Source organism: Stegastes partitus, unplaced genomic scaffold (genome assembly GCF_000690725.1).
Source record: "Stegastes partitus isolate 25-593 unplaced genomic scaffold, Stegastes_partitus-1.0.2 Scaffold764, whole genome shotgun sequence".
NCBI classification, from domain to species: domain Eukaryota; kingdom Metazoa; phylum Chordata; class Actinopteri; family Pomacentridae; genus Stegastes; species Stegastes partitus.
In genome coordinates, this window is record NW_007578495.1 from 118792 (window position 1) to 130461 (window position 11670).

The 11670-nt window shown below is 41.5% G+C and overlaps 1 protein-coding gene across 1 annotated transcript in view; it reads right to left on the reverse strand.

Moving 5' to 3' along the window:
• evpla (envoplakin a) overlaps positions 1 to 6847 on the reverse strand; it is an 18613-nt gene extending 11766 nt beyond the window's left edge. Inside the window, exons 1-4 of the mRNA XM_008291813.1 lie at positions 6671 to 6847; positions 1059 to 1158; positions 776 to 930; positions 366 to 489 (exon numbers count right to left, since the gene is read on the reverse strand). Coding sequence (XP_008290035.1) covers positions 366 to 489; positions 776 to 930; positions 1059 to 1158; positions 6671 to 6729 — 438 coding nt within the window. The 5' untranslated portion in view covers positions 6730 to 6847. The remainder of the gene's footprint in view (positions 1 to 365; positions 490 to 775; positions 931 to 1058; positions 1159 to 6670) is intronic.
• Positions 6848 to 11670: the final 4823 nt, after the last annotated feature.

Below are 11670 nucleotides of genomic sequence, written 5' to 3' on the forward strand. Positions count from 1 at the left end.
AACCTATGCGTTTCATTATTGACCTATTTCCTGACTCTAGCTGTGGCTCTCCTCCCCAAAGCTCTTCAGTTCCTACCCTAGACTTAAGTTTTTGTTTTCTTCCATTTTTCATAAGTGAAAAAGTCTCAGTAATATTCTAAAATGTCAGCGCACAATGATTTTTTTTAAACAAAAATTGTGCATTTGTCATGGACTGTTTCCAGCTTCACATGAATATGCATTTGGTGACGCGGCAGGATGACGTATGTAAGATCAAATAAAATAAACAGTAAGAAAACGCTGTCGACATCATCCTTTAAGCTCAAACACCAAACATTGACAATCAGAGACTGACTCACATGTTCACACAGTGTCACTGCACTTACTTGCTTATTATTCAAAACAGGCCCCCAGTCAATCCTGGGCATCAGCGACACGTCGTCAATCTGCTCGTAGATGTCTCTGTAGAAGGCGCAGTCCTTCAGCCAGCGCTCGTGAAGGAGGATGACGCTGGAGAGTAGAGGACACACAAAGAAACAGAGAGCTGTGGTTAACTTCAACATTAAAGAAATCAATAAATGAGGCGCTGAAATAACAAAATCAGAGGAATAAATGCAGGCAAAATGATATTACAAACTGAAACAGCCCCAAGAGGTGACCTCAAAGGAAATTCACTTGCTGTATTCTGCCACACATGTTTTGATATCTGCTCTTGAACCTTCAGAAAACCTTCACTGTGGAGGTACGTTCTGATTCCTCTGTGCTGCATTGATTTATTCATTCTGCATCAACTCACTCGCTCTCTATTTCTCTGCCTTGCGGGTGTTTGAGCTTCTTGGCTTTGTCGACATCCAAGAAGAGGTCTTTCAGCAGGCCCTCGGCATCACCCAGCTTATCTGAGACCTCATTCTGATGCTCAAAGGGCAGCTCTTTCTTCTCATTTTCAGCATCCTGGTGGAAGCAAGCAACAGATATTTTTTTTTTATCACAGGGGCTACCGGTGAAGGTGATGCTTCAGGCAAACTGAAGATAAAAGGATATCAGAGCATCAGCGTGTGTTTCAGTGTGTTTATTCTCACCACAGCGAGCAGCTGCTCGGCTCGGAGGATGTCTTTCTCCACCTGGTCGGCATTCTTTTGCATCTGAGCGATCAGCAAGGCCAAGTTGCTGGCTTGGGACCTGCAGGAGGAGGAGGTCAGAAAAAAGGTCACAGGTTGAATTACAAACACAGATCTGTTCAGGAATAATCCATGACTGGTTCACTCATATTTCATAATACACAGCTCCTCTTAATGACAGATGATTATCTTGATAAAATTCCTTGAGGTGAGAGCACAGGTGAAAGCGTGTGATCAGTGCCGTTTGTCTGCGGTTTGGCTGTTTGTGGGAAGATTATGCAAAAACTACCAGGCTGAAGTTCACGAAACTTGGTGGGAAAAAGGAACGTGGGAAAAGGGGAAACCTGGTGAGTTTTGCTGCAGAACTGGACTATTTTCAGGCCTCTTGAGTTTAAATATTGGTTTTATTAGCTTCCTGTTAGAATTAAGTATGTTTCGAGCTATTATGTATTCTGAATCTGTATTTTGCACTGAGCCTATGATTCTGTTTCATGTTTTCCTACTGAGAACAGCATATGTCCTTGAAGATAATATGGCCGGTGAGAACCGGTTCGCACACTTGGAGACAGCAGAAACTCCTCTTTTCTATTAGATACGATTGTTACTTTAGTTACACGCCGTACCAACAACATCCACACACGTTGCTTACCAAATGTCAAGGACGTGGACAGAGCACAGAAGGATGCCTGTCCACACCACTAGTAACTGGCCAATTAAATCTTATCTATGTTCGGGGCAGGCCCAGCCCAAGAAGATATCTATAACCTGGAACCGAAAACACTCAGTTCAGCTGGACATGAGATTCCTCTCTGTCCCTCTGAATTCCAGCGCTGCCTCACTTTACCTGTGACTGAAATAAATAAATTATACAACTGAGAACTGAAGATTTCTCCGGCTTGTTCTTGGGCTTCCAACTAAAGAATCGGGTCTAACATTCCTAAACTTGAATATACTTCTGGCAAGCAAGATTTTCTCAAAGGAAAAACTCTGAAATGCTTGAAGTTTGAATGAAACCAGATTTTGAAAAGCTAAATTTGATGCATTTATTTTTTTAAATGATTGAATGATTAAGATGAAACATGGCGGAGGGTCAGCGTGAGGATAGTGCCACCTGTGGAGCCACACCCGAGGCGTTCCTTAAATTCTAACCATTCTCCAGCGGCTGACTGTTCCCGTCCCTCCCTCTGTCGCTGTTTGTGCTGCTCTCTGTTGATGCCACCTTGGCTGAGATATGCAAAGCAGACAAAAGGAAGGAGCAGATCCTGCCGGCTGGCAACGAGAGATAAACTACACCCATAAAACTAGAAAAAAGGGGTCAACTTGTGGTTTTGGAGTCAAGACAATAAACAAATGAGCTCCGACTTTGTGGTAATGAAATCTTTTGGATCGTAATAAGTGAGGAGTGAGTGACTGATTAAGGTGAAGGCAAATAAGGTGAAAGTGTTTGCCAACAATAATGCCGCCGTGCAGACATGTTGAGACAAACTGGTGGGTATCACATAGCAGAGCTGTTTGTCTGTCTTTGATTTAGTTTTCTTCAGCAGGTGCAGAACAACGGCTCAAGTGAAGATGAATTTGTTTAAAAAATACTTTATGATTTCAAAAAGTGAACATCAAAGGTTCCATACAATTACGTGTGTGCATAAAAATAGAATTAAAAAAATGTTTTACCACACATTAATTAATTAATGTTACTTCTGTAGTACCAGGGCTGACAAATTACTGGACACTTACATTTGTGAAAACCTTAAACTCTGAGAAACATCCTCATATTATGCAGCATATACTTTTTTTTTTTTTACAATCATCTCCACATCAGTTGGGAAAGTAAAGTGAAATCACAGCTAAAGTGAGAACAAAACTCCACAAAGGCCCTTTTTACTGACACGTAATGGATCATCCCAAATGTGGGGGAGATATTTTACATGTTAAATCCCAGAGGTGGAGGTGAATGAATTGATGCACAACACATCCAGGTTACTTCCATTTGATGATGGTCATAAAACCAATAAAGTATTTGGTTTGAATGCAAAAATCTAAGCAGAAGTCGGGGCTTAAGTGCAGAAATGTAAGTTAGTTTTCAAAGGATAAAAAGGTTTATCTGAGAGTCTTCTTCTTTGATAGAAATCTTGTGTGTGCTTCACATGTGCTGGAAGATGTTTCAGGAAACCTGGATGTCTTAAAGCTCACAATCGAGGAGAAGAGTGAAAAGCAGTAACATGCCGCTCAATTTTTAATTATTTCACCACATCCAAGGCTGAAACAAGCTCCCTACATGTCCAAATGAAGCTATTCTTCACTGCTTTATGATGCTGAAACTTCTTCTCCAACACAGGAGAACAGAAGCACGTCGTGTCTTTACGGCCTTGGCTGAGGCACACGATGAATTATGAGCTCAAAAAGCTTTTAATGAAGAAGAACAAGGTAGGGACAGGGAGGAATAAGACGATTCTATTAATCAGAAATGAATAGCACACGCTATCGAGGATACACCCTGACACTCATGTTGAAATAATGCTCATGTGTAGCTGAAGAATGTTGGCAACGCATCCAACAGCTCGCCGGTTACCTTGACCTGCATACCAGCCGTGTAAGGTATTTACGAAGATACGACGAGAAAGCAAGCAAACGTCAACCGAGACTGATTAATGGCAGCCTCCACAGCTCGTTAGTGATGGAGCGACAGAGGAATGAGGAGGCGAGTTCCTCCTCCTGATCTGATCTGAGCTGGTTCTGCAGCCGCTCTCACAATGACCGCCCTGTTGCTGCTCACTCAGCAGGAAACGCAGGTATGAGCTGGACACATGAGTAATACTTCTGAACCATTCCATCACCTTAGCCAAGGAAATGATTGTAGTATTTACGTGCTTTGGAGGTTTCTTTATAAAATGTTGTTTTTAGGTGACTTTTGCTTTCTGGTAGAAGACAACCTATCAACTGATATGGCTTTCTAGCTTTTTACTTTTTATCTAATATATCTTGGTGCCAGATCATACAGTCTATGTGCCAGACACCGAAGCCTGAGTCTGATGGACTATGTGATAATGGAAATAAATAAAAGTCTGACATGTGGTGAGCCAACAACTCTGAAAACTTTACAAATAAATTTTAAAAAGCATCAAAATGTTACATCTTTTCCTTGAATCTTTTCAGGAGTTTTCCTGAGAAGTGATGGAAGCCTAATTTTGACTTTTATTTTACTACTTTTTTTACAAGAACCACTGAGAAACAGAGGAGAAAGGAGCAAAGGTTTCTCTGTCTTCTTCATCTGAGCTGTCAAGAGCACATTTTTCACTCATTATTGGTTTACAAGGAGCTGAATGACAGGCCACACCCATGCTTAGCCTCGGACACATACTTAGAATCTGCTGTTTATAAAGCTGTAGTGCAAGTTTTGTTTAACGTGGGGCTGCTGAGTGAGTGTTATTTGACAGGTGATTGGATTTTATGGTGACTTGAGCTCCTCGTACAGGAAGTGTACAGTAGAAACCCTTAAATAAGCTGCTGCCAAGGTGGTTAATTGTTGATTTTTTTTCACTGTATTTTGCTTTAAATGAGCTAAATTCAATCTTTCACTTTAAAATATGAGCAAAAACATAACAGATTTTTAGAAAGTGCTCAGCAAATGTTAGTTTTTTTTTTTCATTCATGAATGCCAGAGAGGCTAAATCGCTTCCTGCAGCTATGGCTAATTTGACTTGAAAGCAGGATAACTGGATAACCCACATAATTCAGAAGGGCTTGCCTGCATTTTTTTAGTTAGTTAGTTGCAAGATCACAACAGCTTGTAGCACAAACACTCCTTGATTTGGTGAAACCTGCCAGTTTTCCTCCCACCTCAGTTCATATGGTGAAATTGAAAGAAAAGGGGGAAAAAAAAAATTCAAGTTGAAAGCAGCTGCAAAGTCATTTTTCTTCATGTGGAAATGAAAAAAGGTGCGTGTTTTACAAAATGACTGCCAGATCAAATAAGCTGAGCGCTGTGTGATCACCGATAATGATCTAAATGACAAAAAAAAGATGGTCGTCTGAGATTATTACATCACAAACCTACACACAGTCATATTTCCATCATATCTGAGGGCATTTATTTGACTTAGTCCTGATCTTAACTACTGTTTCTCAATCTTTATGACAATTTTGAAAGAAACAGTCGTACGAATGTGTAATTAAGGCTTTTTTTTTGTCCTGAAACAGAAGTTGAGTTGACAAAATAGTTCAATATTAAGTGATTTATGTTCCCAAACATGAGTCATACACAGAAACACACCACTAGGATCTGCTACTTATCTGTCCACCTGTTCATTTTTTTCACCTAAAAAGTGACTCTAGTTGTGGTTTCACTCAGAGATTAAAACAACTGATTAATCACGTTGGTGAATTTAATCACTGATTGATTATTAAAGCAATTTACTAAGAAAAAACAACAACATTTGCTTCACTTTGGGACCTTTCTACCGCCATGGCATCGGGATAAACAATTATCTGGAAACAACGGCCCGTCCTGCGTCACGCCATCATGTACGGTTATGAACCAACGCCCACATGAGAGAAAGAAACCAGCTGAGCAGTTCACAGGGCAGAGACAAGGTGAAACCGCAGGCTGGTCACTACCCAACAGTGGAATCAGTATTGTGACATCCGACGGGAACAAAAAGGCGAAACTATTTGTCAGTTTGTCGGCTTCCTCTGTCAGCTGAGAAGCTGTCACCTATTGTTTGATTGAAAGTGGATCTATAGACATCCTGTCAGTGAAATCACTTCAAGTCAAATCAGGACAAACTGCCCTCAAATGCAGCAACACGACTAACTCCTGTTTTCAGATGTCTTGTGTAGCTGAGTCGACACAATGGATGACGATTTTGCTCCTCTTTTTGTTTCCCTTTCTTTCAGTTTAACACATGAAAATAACACATTATCCATCAAATTCAGATTATTTTTACACTTTGGTGCCAAATTTAAGGAATAATTTGCAACCTGTCCCTCTGAGAGTCACATATTCCACCATGTTAAACTGAGAAAACCTGACAGGACACATTAAACTTGAGAGAAAAGCAGATTATTTCAAACAAAAATCCAGAACTATAATCATCAACATGAATGTTTTGCCAGCTGTCAGATGTCTAAATCTAGTTTTAGCTCTGGGAAAATTTCAAACTTAAGAAGCACATGTTAAACAGCTGATTATTTTTGACTTTCTTTTATTTTGACCTCCAGTCGTAAACATATTTCTGCTTGTTCCACCTGTTGCATTGAAGGGCATCGTCCCACCTCGTGTTTACAAGGTAAACCTGACCTCGGGCCCTGTCAGCGGCTCCCACGGGATTAACTCTGACATATCTGAGCTCTTGCATTGAGTGAAGATGTCGCCTCAGCAAACACAATTTAAAATCAGCTGCAATGTAACATGAGGGGAACCAAAGCAACACTCAGAGAAAAAGGAGGCCAGGAAACATGACACAGTTCTGGGCTCTGGAAGAACAGGAGGAGGAGGAGGAGGAACATGACCGAGATACAGTGTCTCAGCACACACTCATTCAGGGGAGAGAAAAAATAGAAACAAAAAAACTTACTTGCTGATCTTGCCCGAGACCTTGAGCGTGCCATCTTTGTTCTCCTTCTTCTTAAACATCTTGGAGGAGGTCAAGCAGAGATCCCCTGCAAAAACAAAACTCTCAACCTCTCTCGCTTACTCCTTCTTCGTCTGTGGCTCCCACTTTGTGTCTCCTCTCACTTTGGTTTCCTCTCACACACACTGAGACACACACACACTCATGTCACTGTGGAGTTTAACAGCAGCAGCTCCTCCCACACAGGTTAACAGGTGTGTCGACGCCCAGACATCCACCTTGTAGAGGAGGACCGGACCGACCTGTTCCCCGCACTCTCCCTTCCTCCCACCCTCGGCCCGGCCCTTCCTTTTCATCCGGTCTCGCTCAGGAGGCATCGGGAGCCCTGACACTGCCAGGGAGGTATGACTCATTGGGGTTGGAAGGACACAAACAAAAACAAAACATGTTTTATTGGTGTTAATACGCAAACGAATAGAGGTGGAAAAATTGATTTCAAAGAGATGAATGAGTCCAAATCTGGCAAGTACGTGGTTTAAATGTTCCCTGGTCGTGTGGGGGATGATTTGTGGGATACTGTTGCCCATCTCTCCTCTTGTTTCTGTCATCAATATCTAAAAAAAAGGCATCACTATGAATCACAGACTCAAAATCTATTATAATCCTGGCTGATTATTCCCAAATAATAATCACAAATGTAAGAGATGGCATCCTCCCCCTCGTTTGCACAGTACACTAATATGTAATAATAGCAATAAATAGTAAACTTCATTTATATATATTTAGCGCCTTTTAAAACTGGAGTTACGAAATATTTATTTTAACAAAAGACATTAAAAGACGGCAATAACATACGAGCAAGACATCCAGCTTTAGGCAAATGTCTGTCTGTGCAGGTGGGGTTTTGATGGAGCTTTTCCGATGATTTGAGGTGCAAAATAAGGGACCAAAAGTTCCAAGATCATGCAAAGATTTCAAAGAACATGGACTGGAGTTAAACACGCCCTCTGCTGAGTATTTGTCAGTTTCTCATCAGCTATAAACAGGCAAGTACAGGCAGCTTCCAGATTTCTGGCTAAGTGGGTGATACTGCTGGAAACATAGTTGGGGGAAATACCCAGAACTTCAGTGTTTTTTGTTGGAATTTGTAGCAAATCAAAAGCCATCCAGTTCTTTATCGCAGCCACGTGATATTGCAGAGAGCCCAGATTGTCATGGTTTACAGGGCTAAATGAAACATACAACTGGGAGTGTTTGGTGTAGCAACGGTAGGACACAAGGGCAACAGTTATAAACTGAGTACAATGGGGCCGAGGACTGAGCCCTGTGGGACTCCACATGACTCCACGGTTGAGGTAACATTGAAAACACTGTTTGATAAGCAGTGTCATCAAATGATAAGCTGTTTCGAAAAGTGTCTTTTGTTACTCTGCATTAAGCTGTTTCTGTACTATGATTCTTTCTGAAATTTGACAAATGTTTTTTCCTCCCATTGTTTCTAAAAGAGCTGCTCATTAGCCACTTTTGAAACTGTGAAGCCTAGATTTAGGACGGTAATTTTGAGGAAGAGTTGCATCTAAATCAGGTTTCTTGAGGAGTGGCTGGATAAAAGACAGTTTAAAATAGTTCAGGACCAAACCAGAAAAAAGTGACTCATTCACATTGTGCTAAGGAGGCACAAGGTGATGACTCCCAAAACCTCTTTGAACAATTTGGGAGGCAGAAGTGTCACACATTTCTACATTTGAAGCTGCAAAACCTGACAGGACACCTAAAGCTTAGAGGAACACCAGCTGTCTGACAATTATTTTATACAAATATCCAGAAATATTTTAGAAATATCATCACCAACATGAATATTTTGTCAGCTGTCAAAGGTTTATATCTGGAAATATTTTGTATTTACTTTTTTTCACTTTGATGGCTATCTATAATCTCATTTTCAGTGCTGGATCAGACCACAATAAAAAAAATTCACAAGGCAAAGGAGGCACAAGGTCTCTTTAAACAACTTGGGAGGCAGAATATCAGATTTACAAGCAGTAAAACCAACCATGCTATGTTTTCTTTCCTTCTTTTGTCCTTATTTCTATGTTTCATTCTCTGATTTCTTCTTGTTTTTACCATTTAAAGTTTAAATCCGCCCTCATTCCGTCACCTCTCTGTATGAACCCTCAGTCCAGACAAACTCTGAGCTACAAACATCAACACACACACTGTGTACAGTCAACAACGGAACAACCGGAGAGGAAGAGTGTTGCATAAGGCCTTCACATGTGCACATGTCATGACGCTGGTGACTGAACACGGCTCCATACGTTGCAGAATCCGCGTGTGCAGCATCTACAGACGTACGAGTCACGCTGAGAATCAGGGCGTCTCTGTGCAGCACATCAACAATAGGGAACCATGGCGAGGAATGCGGCGGGGCAGCTTTCTTTGCAGCGGAGCGGCGAGAGCACACATTTTTGATTGGTCCGGTCATACTGTGTTTCTCTCTCTGGGTGCGTCCACCTGTCTGGAAAAACAGATACTCTTTCCGTTGCTCAGATACAGTGTAGATTGTGATTGCTGTTATTTTAACCTTATTTTTTTAATATCAATTGATCAAATCCGTTGGAAATGTTGCACAGAACAAACTTCCTTTTTTATGACTACGTTTGATATATGAAAAATGGAAATTTGAATGTGGAAACTGCAGTAATCTGGCTGGGAGGAAGTACTTTTAGATGCCTCTGACTGTCAAACTGAGAACAGTACTGAATCCTAGCCTGTTCTAGAAAAGACTGTTTGAGAAATGTTGATTCATCCATCCATCCATTATCTATACACCGCTTAATCCTCACTAGGGTCGTGGGGGCTGGAGTCTATCCCAGCTGATTCAGGGTGAAGGCAGGTTCACCTGGACAGGTCACCAGTCTATCACAGGGCTACACTTAGAGACAGACAACCAAGCACACTCACATTCACACCTACGGACAATTTAGAATCACCAATTAACCTCAACATGATTTTGGACTGTGTGAGGAAGATGGAGAACCTGGAGAGAACCCACACTGCACGGGGAGAACAGAACATGCAAACGCAGAAAGATCCCGGGTGTCCTCACTGGGATGCGAACCAGCGACCTTCTTGCTGTGAGGCAACGGTGCTAACCAACTGCACCACCTTGCAGCTCCCAGTGGAAACAGCAGGGTGAGGCCAGGCAGGTTAGGTGGGTAGGTGGGTAGGTACGGGAGGCCTCACGGGCCCCCAGAACCACCACCACTACTACCACCCACCGGTCACCCCGGCCATCCGACACTCCCTCAAACGAGCGGGGCTGCGTGGCACCTGGACGGGTCCGGATGTGAAGCATATTTGAAATATGAAAAACGGAAATTTGAATGTGGAAACTGTAGTAATCTGGCTGTGAAGAGTTACTTTAAGATGCCCCTGACTGTCAAACTGAGAACAGTACTGAATCCAAGCCTGTTACAGAAAAGACTGTTTGAGAGATGTTGGGTCATGTTAGTGGTAAAATGAGTTAAAACTGGGACCTGAAAATGGACAAATTTAAAGATGATTCATTCTAAAGGGGGCATGAAAGTCACAAGGAATGATCTGGACCAAAGGTGCACGTGTGAATGTGAAGCTGCTCTCTACAAGACGTCAAAGGTCACATATGTCACCGGATCTCATACCTGCTGCGCTTCAAACGGCATCAGACACATCCTCGGGCTCATTTTAATCATTTCGTTGGGCAACATAAACGTGGCAGCTATGTATTTGCATAGCTCGACATTCCTAACAGTTGAATTGATAGGAAACAACAAAGGCAGAAAGACGAGGCTGAGGGTGTGTCGGCCTCTTTCACTGAACTGCACGGTCGTCTGGATGTTTCACAAAGCTTTGGTGCTTATACTCAACTTTGGACTTATTCCCCTGAGCATTAGACTGCACAATCTGCATGACAAAGGTGTTTAACAAAAGCAGAGATTTACCTCAGAACAGCAAAGTAAAGCCACATTAACAACCTGCACAGACACGGAGCAGACCGTCGGTGATTCTGGGTCTTATCTCACATGTCTTCATCCAGGCAGAGCACATTTCTGTGTTTTCTGGAGTGACAAAGGAATTTGTTGCAGGCCAGTGGTGACAGGCAGCAGATAAGACATCAGGTACGGATGTCATTTAAGCAGGGAAGAGACGGTGGATGTGTTTAATTAAATACTGCTGATGTTGAAACTCAGAGGAGGAAAAATGCCTGGCAGGTCGATGGCAACAAACACACCTATGCAATTATTCACACTTGCAAAAATTCATGTACAAAAAGTAAACCTAAACACATTCACACACCCCACACAGGCATCCCACACACTCCCACTCACACACCCACACCCTGACAGAGGCAGTCAGCAGAGACACACACATCCTGCACAACTCTCTACACAGACACAGGACATTTTTGGAATATTTCTACAATGTAAAAATGTTTGATTTTTTTTGGGTAACTTTTTGATTTTATTATAATTTCTTTTTTCTGTTAATTTAATGTTATTTTACAGATTTCCCCTGTTTAGCTAAATTACAGATAATATGTAGTGAAGTACTAATTTACCTGGTGACTTTAAAAAACCTCAAAAGAAACCAAACAAAAAAAAATACAGAGAAAAACTGTACATATTGTCACCATGAAAAATCTGGATTTTTACAGATAGTAATTGTCTTTTACTGATCCAAATCATATTACACTTTTAAAAAAATTTTCATATTCAAGATATTATTTTACAGATATTTGTTGTCATTTGAAAGACAATGTAAGTATTTTTAATTATTTTTTTTATTTGTTATTTTACAGATTTTTACCATCCATTATCTATACACAACTTAATCCTCACTAGGGTCGCAGGGGGCTGGAGTCTATCCCCTCAACATGTTTTTGGACTGTGGGAGGAAGCCGGAGAACCCGGAGAGAACCCACGCTGCACGGGGAGAACATGCAGAACATGCAAACTCCACGC